General features: G+C 33.5%; 1 protein-coding gene across 1 annotated transcript in view; it reads left to right on the forward strand.

The window, feature by feature from the left end:
• The window catches only part of LOC134698047 (uncharacterized), a 44898-nt gene extending 26454 nt beyond the window's left edge, over positions 1-18444 (forward strand). Inside the window, exons 5-10 of the mRNA XM_063560335.1 lie at positions 3226-3394; positions 5713-5742; positions 7034-7188; positions 10674-10701; positions 12294-12353; positions 14441-18444. Of these exons, the coding sequence (XP_063416405.1) occupies positions 3226-3394; positions 5713-5742; positions 7034-7188; positions 10674-10701; positions 12294-12353; positions 14441-17571 (3573 nt within the window). The 3' untranslated portion in view covers positions 17572-18444. The remainder of the gene's footprint in view (positions 1-3225; positions 3395-5712; positions 5743-7033; positions 7189-10673; positions 10702-12293; positions 12354-14440) is intronic.
• Positions 18445-18711: the final 267 nt, after the last annotated feature.

Consider the following 18711-nt stretch of genomic DNA (forward strand, 5'->3'; position numbering starts at 1 on the left):
CAGGTATTTCACATCCAATTTTTTATGGAAATATTCTTTATAAAGCACAAAGGTGTCAGTATTCACCTCAGAAACTAACAAAACCTTTGAATAGACTTTTTAAGAGGGGATATAGTTACGATACTGTTGTCAGGTCATTAAAGATTGCATATTTTGGCATTAATATTGATTCACTTATAGGGTCTTTGCATCGGAACTAAACACATTTATTCAAAAACCAGTTGTTGGCATGACACGGGTTATGTTCTTCTCATATATGTTATGATGGTATGATACTAAATCCCTAACGGGAAGGATTGTGCCTGATGTTCATATGATGAAATCATAATCTTTCAGTTAGTTTAATTGAAGTCTGGAGCTGGCATGTCAGTTAACTGCTAGTTATCTGTTGTTATTTATGTATTATTGTCATTTTGTTTATTTTCTTTGGTTACATCTTCTGACATCAGACTAGGACTTCTCTTGAACTGAATTTTAATGTGTGTATTGTTATGCGTTTACTTTTCTACATTGGCTAGAGGTATAGGGGGAGGGTTGAGATATCATAAACATGTTTAACCCCGCCGCATTATTGCGCCTGTCCCAAGTCAGGAGCCTCCGGCCTTTGTTAGTCTTGTATTATTTTAATTTTTGTTTCTTGTGTACAATTTGGAAATTGGTATGGCGTTCATAATCACTAAACTAGTATATATTTGTTTAGGGGCCAGCTGAAGGACGCCTCCGGGTACGGAAATTTCTCGCTACATTGAAGACCTGTTGGTGACCTTCTGCTGTTGTTTTTTCTATGGTCGGGTTGTTGTCTCTTTGTCACATTCCCCATTTCCATTCTTAATTTTATTTGTTTGATTTCAACTAAAATAAATTTGTTTGTGTTTATTTATATGCTGAATCTAGCCATGTTTTTGTCAGAAACCTATATTACTAGTATGTCAAATTTTTTATCACAATCCAAATTCATACAGTATAAAGCTTGAATATTGTGTCCAAACTTGTCCCAACTGTCCAGGGTTCGACCTCTGTGGTCGTATGAGGCTGCGCTTGGCGAAGCAGTACTTCTTGTTTACCATATAGTTACGTCCATTTAAAGCATAAAGACAAGCTATATTCAAAGGGAGATTGTGTATCATGTGTTCATGGCACAGTTCTTAAATGTTTTGCGCCACAAGGGAGTGTGAGACCAATTCAGGTAAAGGATGCCAAGGTACTGAGAAATCATTATTATTAGAGAAGTTCCCATTTTCTTCGATTTGGTTGGTATCCACAAATTTAAATTTTCAGTGAGGTATGATTTTCGATATGTTTGTAAGCAGACATTGGCAAAGCCACAAAATCAAATATCAAGGAAAACACAGTTTTCTTCAATCCACATAAATTTGTACCCAGGAAAAATAAATGAATCCACCGTATATGATGCATACAATGGATTGCAAAACCATATCAGGATTTCTTTGTAGTATTCACCATCGATCTAGGAACAACGGCAATAAAATATTGGGTTGAAATAACCGAGAAATTGTCGACGGCAAGTCGATACGGAATTCATTGTAAAAGCTTTGAAAATCATCCTTGAAGGAAATGTTTTTTTTTATTTCGATGGTGAATACTACAAACAAATTAAAGGAACTGCAATGGGAACAAAAGTTGCGCCTACCTATGCCAATTTAGTTATGGCTTACTTAGAAAAAATATTATACGAAAAAGTTGGCAAGATATTTGGACAGGAATTCAAAACATATGTTTATGAACAGTGGAAAAGATTTCTAGACGATTGTTTTATATTATGGAATAAATCAACAGACGACTTAGAAAAATTCCATGAAATTCTTAACTCATTGCATCCGTCAATAAAATTCACTATTGAAAGTAGTAACTTGGAACTCCCATTTCTAGACATTTTGATTAAACTCTCCAACAATAAAATCATTTCGGATATTTATTACAAGAAGACAGATACACACAAGTATTTAAATGTTGAATCCTGCCACCCATCACATACAAAAAGAAACATTCCATATTGTATTGTATGTTCAATTGTATTGGATAAAACTCTTCGCAAAAGAAGGTTAGAAGAACTGAAGATGTATCTCTTACAACAGAAATATCCATTAAAACTTATAGATGACTGTATTGAGAGGACAAATAAAATTTCTACAAATCAACTTAGAACACCGAAGGAACAGACAATTGATGATGATTTCCTCCCGTTTGTGACTACTTATGATCGGTCATAACCAAATGCCTTCAAGTTTATAAAATCGAATTTTCCGATTTTACATCAAAGTGAAATAATGAAAAATGTGGTAAAAGAAGAATCTATCATTTATAGTAGAAGACAACTGAAAAATTTGAAACGCCAACTTACAAAAGCGCGATTTGATATAGTTGAAAAGATATCATCCGTACAAATATGTAGCGATTCACGCTATGGAGTATGTTCCAGAGACAATTATAATTACTTAAAAATCGGTAGTACGAAATATTTCAAAAACGGTAAGAAATTTACAGTAAACGCAAATCCGAAAATTTACTCTATTGTATAATATGTGTCAACTGTAAAGAAAACTACATAGGTCAAACAGGATACAGTGTGTGTGAACGGGTCAGGACCCATAAACAGCAAATACGGCAACCCGAGTTCTGACAAATTCCGTTGAGCGAACATTAAGACATTTGTGCGGGAGGAAAATTCTATTTTTTTCCCGTTCTTCAAATGTACGGAACCAACAGAAGAATACCGTAAAGAACTAGAGAGAAAATTCATAAAAATGTTTGATGCCAAGCTTAATGCTTAGTAGATACATGAACAATAACGTCGCATCATACTACTAATATGTACCGAACAATGAAGTTACGTCATAATTATACTGATGTGTTCCCCATAACGACGTTCATAGTCTTGAAAAGTCCCAAGATGGATGAAAGCGCTAGACAATACTGCTTTTAAAACTCTTTTTGTGTATTTAATTTTTAATATATTATTCTGTACACCGTTTGAAAAGAAACTTTTTTTGTATATATATATGAGTCTAAAAGATTGTGTAACAATACCAATAAATAGATGGAAATCAAAACACTAAAAAGTGTTGAATATCATCGCACAAAGATGGAAAAACTGAACAGATGATATAAATTATACAATAATTGCAAATATTTCGGCTCAACAAATGGCCTTCGCTGTCAAAAGTTTTAACAATAATGATATATATATATATATTTCTTTATTAGATACGTTCAGAAATACGTAATCCCTGGGCACATTGTGACTTTACCAAATGGACTACTACAAAATATGGAGATTCCTTCCAGTTGATGAAACAACTTATTACCAACCTCAGGCTGGGTAACACAGAGGAAAAAAAAATCTTGGGAGAGCTAAACAGATGGGAAACAAATGGTAAATAATTGTATGATATATGTTGTTTTATTGCTCTCTCATGGCAGAATACCCAACACGATCTGGTTTTAAGCTCACTTGGAAGTGAGCTTTTCTCATAACTTGTCGTCTGTTGACCGTCATCCGTCGTCTGTCATCGTTTGTTAACTTTTACAAAAATCTTCTCCTCTAAAACTATGGGTCAAAGTTAACCAAACTTGGCCATTGGGGTATCTAGTTTGAACAAATATGTCCGATGACCCCGAGTTTTGGGGTTTTATTCATTAAAAAAGGGGGGATTTTGCAGTGTTCAGACAATAACTCAAAAACAATTTCACCAATTTGCAAGAAACTTTGGTGAATTATTTATTGCTATTGACATGAGCTCCTTTTTGATTTTAATAAATATTATACTATACATTTCCAATTTATGGGGTTTTATTCATTACAAAAAGGGGAATTGTCAAATTTTCGGACAATAACTCAAAAATTTTCAGCATTATTTTTTTATAAAACTTTGATAAATTGTTTATATCTATTGTTGCAAGCTCCCTTTTGGTTTTTAAAAACTTTAGATTTTACGTTTCCGAGTTATAATATTTTATTCATATAAAACGGTGGTGATTTTCAAGTTTTTGGACAATATCCTTGAAGTGCTTAGAACAGTTTTCATTACACTTTGATGACTGATGTATATCTATTAAGATAACCTCCCTTTAGTATTTATTAATTTCTGATATAACATTGAAAAGTATTGAATTTTATTAAAAAAGCCACGGGCGTATCATGCGCTCAGGGCGCATCTGTTTATTCGTCATGCTTGAAGATATTGGTTTGAAAATGTGTAGATAGTTAGACTAATTAATCAGCAATACAAGATCAACAAAACAGAGATTTTTTTCATGAATCCTATTCTCATCTACAATGTTGGATAGTGTTCTGTGTTGAATAAGCAATAAACCAATGTGTGCTACACTAAGTGCTGTTATAAAAAAGTGAAAAGGAGGATGAAATATCAGCAGCACATACATTACTCTTACCTGAATTACAGAGGCAGAAATGTATTTTGATGTGCTCAAATGGCAATGAACACAAAGTACACTGCTCTAACATGAGCATCAACAATAAACACGAAATGGTTTGCTGGTACCCGAATTGTTATACAGAAAATATTACAGCTACAAAATATCTAGAGAATGACAAACAACTTCAGAAACTCGTGTATACTGTTATTTAATGTTTGATCAACTCTACCACGTTTGTTTTATGTAATTGAGTTTCAGCCTCGAGCATCACTGAAGAGACATTGATTGTCGAAATGCAAATCTGATGCAGTAAAATTAATGATAAAAATATAATATTGAGAGATGTGGTATGATTGCTGATGAGACAACTATCCACAAAAGTGTTAATGAAGCGGACGGAAGCAGTTATAGGCGACTGTACAGCAATCAACAGAGAAATTCGACACTGTATTGATGGCTATAAAATGTCCCGATATAAAACAATTCAATTTAGAAAAGTGACAGCCTAATTATAACAGAACAATTCGGTAATACAAATATGACACTTAAACCAAAGACAAACAATGAACTACAGGCTCCTGACTTGGGACAGGCACAAGAAAGAATGTGGCAGGGTTAAACATAAACTATAAAAATCAGTTGAAAATTGCTTAACTAACTCAACAGATTGATACAAAGCAGAAAAAACATCTAACAAAAACACAGACAAGATGTGGAAGCGTATTTTTACATCTCCAGTTCTCCACAACAAAAAAGACTCTAAAGTACAGATCTTAGAGTACTCAGAGTAACTGACATCTAGTTCAAGCCAATACCAACTAAATAAAAAAAAAAATCATGTATCAAAGATTTAATTATCATTCAGTACACATCCAACATCCAATGGATTTAATGTGAAGATGTGAATAACAGTCAGATAAAAACATGACCTTGTGCAAAGCCAAAATATAGGTCTTGAGAGATTGTAATACTGTGAAAGTGTATATGTGTAAAACAATACTATTTATTATGGTTTTAATTTACTGATATAGATCAATATCAATATTTATACCAATAAATAAATTATTCAAATATCTAATAACATCACATTTATGCAGTACTTTCAAAGATTTTTTTTAAGTTGGGGTTCTTTCATTAAAAGTAGGAGTCTGTTTATGAGCGTAGCAAGGCGAAACATTTTCAGGCCGGGGGTCTAGCCTAGACCCCCAGACGGTGGCGAAAAAACATGCAAAATCTTGCTTTTTGAGCATTTCCTGGTATGTTTTGAAGCTGTGAAAAGTAATATTTTTAATGTGACATTTAATTTTTTTTCAGTTTTCAATCTGGCACGAGATTACCTCATAGGTACATTAGACTTGAATGTTCATGTTTACTAGCAAAGACCACAACCAGACAATTTTACAATAACACAAAATCATAGTGAATGAAACCTATATATTTGTTAGGCATTGTTTACTTTAGTACTCAGTAGCAATTCCCTACTTGGATGAAACAGTTATCTCCACTTTACAAAGCTGTCATTAAAATATGGCAGTCTAATAGCTCATTTTTAGAAAAATAATTATTAAGCTTTAAATCCAAAATCCAAAATCAATTCCAATTTTATTTATCTCCAGTAAAGATAGTAATCCTGATAAACTGAAATAAGCTATCTACAGTACGATTAAAAATCATCAAAATTGTTTGATTCTGTTAACAAATGTCGGGTAAAACATTGAACCCTATGATAATTGTTTAGTCTTTCAATTATCTTATTTATTTATTCATATTTAAAATGACAAAAAGAATGAGAATATATGTTGTTAAATTTTAAGACCACAAATAATGCTCGATGTTGCACTAAAAACCATGAGAGGATTGTTCGTTAATGACTTTATTTATTGAGAACAACAGTTTAACGAATTTGTTGTATTTTACTCGATGTCTTACTTTAATCTTCATCTGTGGTTTTTCGTCGTTTTGTAATCCATGATCAAGCAACAGAGACACTTGTTTCTATCTATTGGGAGCTCCTAAATATAAGTTGATAGTGGATCATCCCATGGATAGAAGAAACAAGTGCCTGTGTCAAGCAAACTTGCACGTTTCATTTACTCCTGGGTCTATCGTAACTCAACCATATTCTATTAGGGAAAAGCCTGAGTGATTCCCACTGGAAAACACAGTGGTACTTTGAAACGACAAGGTTTTTTTAACGACCTGCACTACCCACGAGATATTTTGAAAAGAGTTACCTGATTGGATAAAATATTTATATAGACTTATCAGAATGACTGACACACCTTAAATTTGTTATGTAACTAAGGTAAACACAAGTGATGTTCTTCCTGTTCTGAATCGTTTCATATTTTAAAGCGTAAATAGAATATTTTAAGAAATTTCCTGTCAAATAAAAATGTTCAGAAATAGTTTTTTGGTTAAGTGAAAGTAGGTGGCACCTTTATATTGCAAAGACGGTGGAACTACCGGTTATGTTTGAAAGCACTGGTTTTGAATTGGTAACCTTTTAACATAAGAATATTTAAAGGAATTACTAGATCATGTATAAATTTTCAGGCTTGGTAAACAAGATCATGTTATTTGAATGGAAATTGAAATCCTTTTGAAAAAGCTTACATTTCAACTTGTTTTACAGGTCAGAATTTTCTGAGTGGAACAAAACTTGATGTAGAAATAGTGGACGAAATTCGCCAGCAAACACACATTTTAAGTGAATATGCTCAGAGGGTTTGTGAAGAGACAGATAGACAGTTCGTCACAGTTCAAAAAGAGTTAACAGATTTAGAAAGTGTAAGTAACATTAAAAAAAAATCAGTAATTATACACCCTCTATCCATAATATTAGGCTCTTGGGAATAAATATAAGAATCAGCTTGTCTTTACATCTTATTTTCTGTTTATCTTTGTTAAAAACTTTGTCGTTGTCATGTGCCTCATTGTCCATGTGGTTGTAAAAGAGGGGACGGAAGATACCAAAGGGACAGTCAAACTCATAAATCTAAAACAAACTGCCAACGCCATGGCTAAAAATGAAAAAGACAAACAAACAACAGCACACACGACACAACATAGAAAACTAAAGAATAAACAACACGAACCCCACCAAAAAAATAGGGGTGATCTCAGGTGCTCCGGAAGGGTAAGCAGATCCTACTCCACATACGGCACCCGTCGTGTTTCTTATGTGATAACAAATCCGGTAAATAGTCTAATTCGGTAGGTCACATTCAGGAAAGGGAAGGGGATTGTAGTTACGACGTAAGGAACATATCCGATATCATTTGTGATACGGTTATTCAATAACGGTCAACCAACTCGTGATGGCGTCCGTAAAATTTACGAAAGGATGATTTCAACTTCACCATTTGGAACTCTTGGTTTAATAGCTTCCTTGTGAGCAGCAACCCTCTATCAACAAAATCATGATAGGAAATGCAAGCACGGGAATATCGTATCAATTGGGAGATATATACCCCGTATGCAGGTGCTGCTGGAATGTTGCTACTTAGAAATGGAAAGTTCACAATTGGAAAGCTGAAATCATCTCCTTTGTCGTAAAGTTTTGTTTTCAACCGACCTTCTTTGTCATTTTCTAGATGTTAGTCAAGATATGAGGCCGACTTAACTGTATCTGTAGTATCCTTTATCTCTAGCTCGATTGGATAGATGCGTTCCACATAGTCACCAAATTTTGAATTATTTAGTGAAAGAACATCATCTATATAGCGAAAGGTAGAGTTAAAGGATAGTGCTAACTTCTTATCTTTCTTCCTAAGAAGTTCCTGCATGAAGTCAGCCTCATAATAATAAAGAAACAAGTCGGCAAGTAGAGGGCACAGTTTGTTCCCATTGGAATACCGACAGTCTGTTGAAAAACACGTCCTCCGAACGTAAAAAATATGTTGTCAATCAAGAAATCAAGAATCTTGATAATATCAGTTTCAGAGAATTTTTTATTTGAATCAGAGTGATTCTTTACAAAGTAGGATTTATCCCTCCCTAAGACAAGATACTTGAATCTACGTTGGTCATTCTTTTTTACGAAGCAAAGCAATACCAATTCTTTCAATTTGTCTTCTAGTTTGGAATGTGGAATACTAGTGTACAGAGAAGAAAAGTCAAATGTTTTAATTCTGTTACAAGATGTAAGAGAGTTAGATTGTATGTACTCTAAAAGATCTTTGGAATTTTTAAGTCCACATCTGATTCACGCCCCCTCTAGAATAGGCAGTTTCACAATAACTTTGAAGCCCGTCTTTGATTGTTGATAAAATAGATGTTAATAATTTAGAAAGCGGTTTCGTGGAGCACTCGGAAGACCCAGCACTATACCGTTGTTTGTAAGGACACTTATGTTGTTTAGGTATCCAATACAGTGATGGCAGATCCAGTTCTTCATCTTTGGTTGAAATTCCAAAGGAACACAGAACATACCTATGATTATCCAGGATTTCCTCTTTGGTAAGTGTCGTGAGGGTATATGTTGAGTTTCCAAGTGAATTGTCAATACCTAATTCGTTTATCAAGCAGTTAATGTAATGAGTTTTACATACAAAATCGATGTTGTTTGGGGCTTTATCTGCGGGGACAATAACATATTTGTCATGGAGGTAGGATAGGTGTTTTGCAACATTTGGGTCTTTAAAGATTGACGTAGCATGGGCATTGATAGACCCATTCAGTTTCTTAATTCTGATTTGTATCAACGACCTCACTGCCTTAATCCATTCGGAAAGAGTGTCTACGTCTTCCTTCTCGCGCTTAGCCCATTGCCTGGCATAATCCTCAACTGAATCCATCAAAATTTTAAAGTTGAATTTCCAATTGATGGATTTAGGCTCACGATATTTTGGACCTTTCGATAACACATTTCGTAGAGAAGTGTTATTAACAATGTTGAGGTTACCGGTAATAACGTGGCCAGTGGGATTATATGTGAATTGGGAACTAGCACAAGTCGTCAATATCGAGATCCTGCAAAACGTGTTTGTAATTGAAAATTTTAGTTGCAATAGGTTTGGTATAGGTAAAAGAAATGATTGGTACAGACTGGTCTTTCAAATAAGGAGGTATTTTCGATTGAACTAATTTATGATGAAGGATATTGCCTAAGTTGACGCCATCGATACCTTTGTTGGCAAAGGAAAGATTAAGGAAAGATATTTTCTCTTTTTCATCTTTGCCAATGCGGACTGGCTTGAAAAGTCTGTGACTTGCAATATCCGAAATTATAGCTGTAATTTTGTATAGGTTTGAATGAGGGTTTGTAACAGTGGATTCCAAACATAAATTGAACAGAGAATGAAGTTTTGAAAGGGGTAATGAATAAAGTTTCGTGTAAGTAGTTTATTAAGGGTGACCACAAAGGCTGTCAACACTCATAAACACTGAGGTTGTGGGTTCAAACCCTGTTCGTTGAAGGGATGTTCTCCTTTTATCTTAATTACATAGGATTGACAGTTTTCCTGCCAATGGTCATGATTCTTGTTTGTTATATTTCTATGTATCTAATGAGGGCCTCAGGGAAGATTAGTTTTATAACTAACTGTGTAACCCTCTTTAAATAAAGAATTATTATTATATTATTATTATTATTACCTCTAATAAAATCAGGCAGCAACGATATAACCAAAAGTGCGAAATGTCGTCTTAAATACAGTTCAATCAATAAATCATATCCAAAACATTTCATTTAAACAACTACAATTAAGGGATACAATGTTTAATCATTTAATATATACAAAATAGAACTTTTCATGTTTCCAAAAACATTTTGTTAGAGTACACATCAATAAAAAATGTGTTTTAGGTGTAGCAGTAGCACAAAACATCAAAATAAGCGTAACGTCATCACATTGTAACATTTGATATTTGATTTTTTTTATTCCCAAATAGTTTACAGATTGGTTAATACACCAAAAACAAAGAAATTGACCATATGATTATTTTATGCCCTTTAAACGGAAATTTATGTATTAATAGCATACCATTTTTTAAGACAAATTTATGCATTTGTAATTGGACGATTTAAAGAAATTAATTTAAGAATGCATGTAGTATGTGCTTTTTATATAAATATTCGATTGTTTTGAAAGATCTCATTTAGTAATATTTCAGAAAATAAAAGAGATGAATGTACTATTTTTTAGCTAGATTTTCAAAAATGGTTCAACAAGCCAAAGTTGAATGCAAAATTTTACCAAAATCTGTGACATAGACTATGGACTGCACCTTGACCGTTTACATGTTTAATGTTAATATGTTTTGATTTTTAGAAATATAAGAAGCATGATGTGAAATTGAGTGAGTATCTAAACTATTACATTTATACTTTGGTAGAATATTGAGATCAAAGTAACTGGTTGAGAGTTTTTGATAGTACTTTAAAAAATGGACACTTTGGATAAATGTCAACGAGACAGCAAACTGACGAATAACATTTTAACTATTTCAGTTTTCACAATCACCAGCACTTCTTACATGATTTAGTTAAGTGTTTAGAAAATTTTCAAAGATCACCAATTATATCAATGTCAAAGAAATAACCTGAAATTTTCTTTTGCAGTTTGACATGTATACTGTTATACCTCAATTGATAAGGCACAAAAAAGAGCGAGATCAACAATTAAACAACAATTATACAAATTAACAAAAGAAACAATATCATCATATCGAGCAGAGTTTAATTGATGTGGTGTAGTAAAACCAGATATAGAGAAATCATGCCAACCAGTTTTACATCTTGCTGCTTTGAATGTCCCATTACATTGTCAGTTTGTTTACGACTAATGAGTTTGAATGTCCCTTTGGTATCTTTCACCTCTCTATTGTTACAATCATGCTTTATCCTATTCTTTCAAGCATGCACTGCACAAGACGAAAAATTAAATTATCATGAAGTTTAAACAGGTGTATTGAAGACCCATTAGTAGCCTTCGGCTGTTGTTTGCTCTTTGGTCGAATTGTTGTCTTTTTAACTTATCCCCATTTCCATTCTCAATTTTATGCTTAATGATAATGAATGTAACATAAACGGTATTTTTTCCTTTGTAATTTGAGTGAATGAACTTCGGTTATTTTAGAGGAGTGCATTAACTAAGTAGATTTTTAGTAAGTGAACTATCAAATCCCGCCGTCTCATAGGAATAGCAAAGAATCGGAGGAGCTTAAGCAAGTTCTCCAACTTCCATCGCAGAAGTTGTCAATGCACTGTCTGGCTCCTACTCTTTTGACTAGTAAATAATGAAAGAATAAAAAAAAATACCCCCCCAAAAAAAAACCAAAAAACATATATTTTCCTATTGTCATTTTGGTTAGATACCTGTGTTTATGCGTCCTTCTTTTCACAATGTTTAACTCCTTTAAAACCACACGTCCTATTCTGGGTATGAAGGCAGATATATTTCAAATACAAGTTTGCTATCTATATATTCCCCCTGAAAAAAATTTGTGTAGACAAAACTATTCAATAACATAATTAGCTCTCTGGTCGGTAAACGTCTATGTGAATTTACAGGTACACGTATCTGAAATACAAATCCAACTCACATCTGCTGCATGTGTTAATTTTCTGAAAATAAGATATAGTAATCGTGCCACTTTTTGATTGACATATTTAATTCATGAAAAGCACAGTAAAGTTTTATTGGTCAGTATTTAACTTTTGACATGTGTCATCGCCCATTAATGTCACAAATCATATATAGCCACGTTTTACTAATTAACTTATTTAATCCATTCCAACCTTCGCTTTTTGTGAAATAAATATTTTAATGCGTAAAGGGACAGCTATATAAACAACGTAAATTAAAACATGATGATTCAAATGAGCATATTTTAAAGCATGTTCGGTATGATAGATGTTTGAGTGTTTGAGTAACCTTTTTTTGTTTCAGAAAACCTAGAAACTGAATTGCAAAAACAAGATGAAGATATAATTCCAAAGCATATTCAGGGTATATTTATTTCAATCTCATCTAATTCAAAGGGTAGATGATTATGCAAGGTCATCCGATATATAACGTTTAGCTCACCTGATCCACAGGGTCAACTAAACTATTGCAATCACTTGGATCCGTTGTTGTCTGTCCTTCGTTGTTATCTTAAAAAACTTTCTTCTTTGAAAAAATAGGTAAAATTTACCTGATTTTTTTTTATCAAATACATTTTCAAAAACATATCCAGGGATTATACCCATAAACAAATATGGCCACTGTTGCGAAAAAAAACCCAACATAGGGGTAAAATGCAACTTTCGTCTCTTATCCCTAAAACTAAAGCAGATACAGTAAAACTGACATAAAAAAGTCATAGAAAAGATATATATAAAAACTTGGTTTAGCTGAATTGGTAAGCTAGACAGATCTTAGACCTACACAGTTTCCATTCAATACAAATATTCTTGTTGCATAATTTTTATCAATTTACCAGGTGATTGATACAGGCTTCTTTGATGTCTTAAGTTTTTCTTTTGATATGATAATTGGCAAGCAGGGGTATGAAATAACCAAATGACAACGTCTGTCTCTTTAGTTTCAGGACCATAACTAATTTATTCTAGACATTTTTTGGTTGAACATTGACATCTTCATGAACAAAAGAATAACTGTCAACATGCAATGTATTGTCTAATTACTTGTATTTTTTTTCTTCTCATAAAAGCAGGTTTCTTGTACTCTAATAATTTTCATTGCATTACACAGTTGATCTTTCACGTCCAAGTCAAATTGTTTGATTGTACATGCTGACTTGCAGGTCAGATTTTATGATATCTAACATGTGTAAGATCGCCCTTATACATGACTAACATACGACTTTTAACTTAATGGTCAAATTATTATGTTTCTTACATGAAAGTATATTTTGGGTTTTTGGACCAAATTACTTTTCTTTTGGTTCCCCAAACGAAGTTGTCAGACTATTAAAGTACCCTTGGCATCTTCCTGACCATAAAAAATAGTCAGTTATCAGTAGTTCCTGGTCAATTACTTTGTTTGTCAATTTTTTACCTTTAAGATTCTCATGTGAGTAGATTTGCCTATATCTATATTTAAAAGCAATTGATAAATTAAAATGATACCAATAGAAAACTAAAAAGGGAATTCAATTAGTAAAGTTAAGTTTTACTCTTATCTGTATGTCCGTCCGTCCGTACATCCCAAAATTGGTTTCCGTTCTCTAACTTTAGTTTGCCACATCCAATTGTTATGAAACCTATACACAATGCTCATTACCACAAAACACAGATCACGTTTGAATTTTTGTGGTATCACTTTTACCGTTCTAAAGTTATGCCCCTGTCCAAATGGAAATATTGCTATAAATTTTTCGTTTCCGTTCTGTAACTTTAGTTTGGCCCAACCAAAGTATGAACATAATATAGTGTATAGTTCTTAGAAGTTTACATTTCCTCCTTGACAATTGTCTATATGTCTATTGCGTATTTCTTCTAAAAAAGAGCCAACTAAAGTTTGCCTCCACCAAATGTTATGAAACTTTGTTTATTACCACTTAATACGGACCATGTTTGAATTTTTTGTGCGTCACTTTAAACGTTCTAGAGTTATGCCCCTTTGCAAATGGAAAAATGCATGATTTTTCGTTTCCGTTCTCTAACTTATGTTTGCCTCAACTAAATATTATGAAACATATACACAATGCGTATTACCACAAAACTCAGATTAAGTACAAAGGGTAGCGTCGCTTTTACAGTCGATGAGTTATGTCACTTTATAACATTATATGCAAGCGGGATTATCATCTGTGTCCCTTGGACACATTTCCCATTTATTATTTGTATACCATGCATATAAACTTCACACTAATTTACCATTTTGTTATGAATCGGTGAAAGAAGTATTTAATGGTCAATTTATCTTGTAGACTACTTGCTATAGTCTTTACTATAAGATATATATTTTGTGGTTGGTACTTATTTTTTAATCACAACACAACCATAACTTACTATTTCACGTCTGTTTTAAATGATAAGGTATAATGCTGAATTGAAATTATTTCTAATTTGCACTAACATATTTTTCAGAGCAAATAGAAATTCGAGTAGAAGACTGGGAAAAGAAAGATAAGATGTTTGTGACTACAAGAGCCAGCGATTACGTTATGGAATGTTTACAGGACAACAGTTGTGTGACTCTTACTGGCCCATCAGGAGTTGGGAAATCATTTATCAGTAGACATACAGCACTAGTATTACAGAAAGAGGGATACAAAATAATACCAGTGTTTGCTCCAACAGATATAAGAGATTATTACAAGCCTGGTAAACAGACAGTTTTCATTGTAGATGATATTTGTGGTAATTTTACTGCTAACCAACAACAGATTGATAACTGGAGGCAAATGTTACCAGTGATTGACACAATTGTTGCAGACAAATGTTGTAAGATTATTGTATCTTGTAGATTACAAGTCTATAAAGATGAAAAGTTTAAAATATTATTACCATTTAAATCCTGTGAATGTAACTTAATATCAGATAAGATATGTCTTACATCTGAAGAAAAAAATATCATAGCAAAAACCTATATTGGTACACACGTTGACAATATTGATGAATTATCACAAAAGAATGAATTCTTTCCACTTTTATGCTCTTTATATCCTGGGGTAGAAAATGGAGATGTTAAAGAATTTTTCAATAATCCGTTTCATTTCTATAAAAATGAACTAGACAATTTAAGTATGCGAGATGACGAAGGCAAATATAAAATATGTAGTCTTGCTTTATTAGTTCTTTTTAATAATGAAATGAAAGAAACATGGTTCCAGGGTAAAGTTTCAGTTGAACAACGAAATATCATAGAAGACACATGTAATGCTTGTGATATCAACAGAAGTACATCAAAGGCAAAACTGAAGAAGGAACTTGAAACTTTAGATGGTACATTTATATATATCAAGAACGGTATTTATAGAGCTCTACATGATAAATTGTTTGACTTTCTTGTTCATTACTTTGGTCAGCAGAAAATGATTGAATGTTTGATAGATCATGGTGACAGTGATTTAGTACATGAACGTTTTATTAGTCAGAAATCACCAGATGACAAGAACAGTAACATAGACTTCATTATTGAAATACCAAAATATTTTTTTCAATCATATTTAAAAAGGTTTATAAAGGACTGGTCAGCAGGCAAGGTGACAGTCGTATTCAATAACAATAACATGAAAGTATCATCATTCAGAGAACAGTTATTACATCACTTAAAACAACTGGACCAATCACATCAAGTAACATTAGCCAACACCCAGGATACAGTGACACCAAAGGAGCACTATGGTACCACTCCACTGACAGAGACTTGTCATAAAGGTTATACTGATATGGTTCAGTGGTTGTTACATAAAAATGCAGATGTGAATCTATGTGACACCGATGGTTATAGTCCTCTGTACTGGGCAAGTTATGAAGGAAGTACTGATGTTGTAAAGTTACTGTTAGAGAAGAATCCTAATGTTGATATATGTGACAAGGAGTGTTATAGTACTCTCTCCTGGGCAAGTCTGGAAGGACATACCGATGTAGTGAAGTTACTGTTAGAGAAGAATCCTAATGTTGATTTTTGTAACATGCATGGAGAGAGTCCTCTGTACTTGGCAACTTATAAGGGACATACCGATGTAGTGAAGTTACTGTTAGAGAAGAATCCTAATGTTGATCTATGTGAAAAGGATGGACGGAGTCCTCTGTACTGGGCAAGTCTGAGAGGAAATACTGATATTGTAAAGTTACTGTTAGAGAAGAATCCTAATATTGATCTTTGTAACAAGGATGGAAATAGTCCTCTGTCCTGTGCAAGTCTGGGAGGAAATACTGATATTGTAAAGTTACTGTTAGAGAAGAATCCTGAGGTTGATCTTTGTGACAAGGATAGACGGAGTCCTCTGTTCTGGGCAAGTTATAATGGACATACCGATGTAGTAAAGTTACTGTTAGAGAAGAATCCTAATGTTGATCTATGTGACAAGGATGGATTTAGTCCTCTGTCCTGGGCAAGTATAATGGGAAATACTGATATTGTAATGTTACTGTTAGGGAAGAATCCTAATGTTGATTTTTGTAACAAGGATGGAAAGAGTCCTCTGTACTGGGCAACTTATAAAGGACATACCGATGTAGTGAAGTTACTGTTAGAAAAGAATCCTGATGTTAATCTATGTGACAAGAATTGTTGTAGTCCTCTGTACTGGGCGAGTCTGAGAGGAAATACTGATATTGTAAAGTTACTGTTAGAGAAGAATCCTAATGTTGATCTTTGTAACAAGGATGGAGATAGTCATCTGTCCGGTGCAAGTCTGGGAGGAAATACTGATATTGTAAAGTTACTGTTAGAGAAGAATCCTGAGGTTGATCTATGTGACAAGGATAGACGGAGTCCTCTGTTCTGGGCAAGTTATAATGGACATACCGATGTAGTAAAGTTACTGTTAGAGAAGAATCCTAATGTTGATCTATGTGACAAGGATGGATTTAGTCCTCTGTCCTGGGCAAGTCTAATGGGAAATACTGATATTGTAATGTTACTGTTAGGGAAGAATCCTAATGTTGATTTTTGTAACAAGGATGGAAAGAGTCCTCTGTACTGGGCAACTTATAAAGGACATACCGATGTAGTGAAGTTACTGTTAGAGAAGAATCCTAATGTCGATCTATGTGAAAAAGATGGTTGTAGTCCTCTGTACGTGGCAAGTTCTGAAGGACATACCGATGTAGTGAAGTTACTGTTAGAGAAGAATCCTAATGTTGATCTATGTGACAATAATGGTTGTAGTCCTCTGTACGTGGCAAGTGGTGAAGATAATACTGATATTGTAAAGTTACTGTTAGAGAAGAATCCTAATGTTGATCTATGTGACAAGGATGGACAGAGTCCTCTGTCCTGGGCAAGTTATAATGGACATACCGATGTAGTAAAGTTACTGTTAGAGAAGAATCCTGATGTTAATCTATGTGACAAGAATTGTTGTAGTCCTCTGTACTGGGCAAGTTATAAAGGACATACCGATGTAGTGAAGTTACTGTTAGAGAAGAATCCTAATGTTGATCTATGTAACAATGACGGTGTTAGTCCTCTGCACTGGCCAAGTAATAAAGGACATACAGGTGCAGTGAAGTTACTGTTAGAGAAGAATCATAATGTTGATCAATGAGACAAGAATGGTTGTAGTCCTCTGTTGATGGCAAGTTTGAAAGGACATACTGAAATAGTAAAGTTACTGTTAGAGAAGAATCCAAATGTTGATCTATGTGACAATGATGGTTGTAGTCCTCTGTCCGTGGCAAGAATCCTCAGGTATATAAGCTTTGGATTTCAAATATTTTGGCCACGAGCATTACTGAAGAGACATGTATTGTCGAAATGCGCATCTGGTGCAAGAAAATTGGTACCGTTAATTTTATTGATCTATGTGATAAGGATGGCACACAACTGATCAGGTCATCTCTCCATTACCACCCCAGAATACAAAATATATTAAGGAAACATAACCCAGACATTAATGTCCAAACATATGATGGAGGTTGCAAAGAATGAAAACATAAAGTAAAAAAGTAACTGTTAGAGAACAATGCTGACTGTTATAAATATATGCACATAATAAAAAAAGGCCGTAGCAAATAAATATGATAACCATCAAAGATCAACACTATATAAAAAAGACGGGCATTGGTTTATTTTCTCATAGAAAAGGCTTCGTCAAATGTAAAAGGTTTCATCTGTATGAAGTCACTGGATTATGCCTTTGGGGTAGTAGCTGGTTCTTCCCAATTACACATAGCCTGTTTTATTGGTAAGATAAATACTGTCAGTTTTCTTTTGGACCACAATACTAACATCAATATAGCAACAGCCCAATGTTTATTGCATGTGAAGTAGGGCATGAGGATATTAGACATATATTGTAAAACAAAGGAGCAGATACACAGATATATAGACCTGCAACATAAAATGGACATACATTTATAGTAATGAATGTAACAAACAAATCTTCTTAACTCGTGTTAATAGTCAGATTTTTTATATGGATATGTTTCAGTTTGTTCTTTGTAGATTGCACATGTGTTATGTCAGATTTGTCATATAGGTTTGTGTCAGTATGTTCTTTGTAGCTATCACATGTGTTATGTCAGATTTTTTATATGGATATGTTTCAGTATGTTCTTTGTAGATATCACAGGTGTTAGGGGCGACATCAATAGATCAATGTAAGATAAAAAAAACACCTTAAATCAGTAAAAAAAACTATATGAATTAAGTTATCATGCCCCAACTACGATAGTAGAGGGGCATT

Source organism: Mytilus trossulus, chromosome 14 (genome assembly GCF_036588685.1).
Source record: "Mytilus trossulus isolate FHL-02 chromosome 14, PNRI_Mtr1.1.1.hap1, whole genome shotgun sequence".
In the NCBI taxonomy this organism is placed as follows: Eukaryota; Metazoa; Mollusca; class Bivalvia; order Mytilida; family Mytilidae; genus Mytilus; species Mytilus trossulus.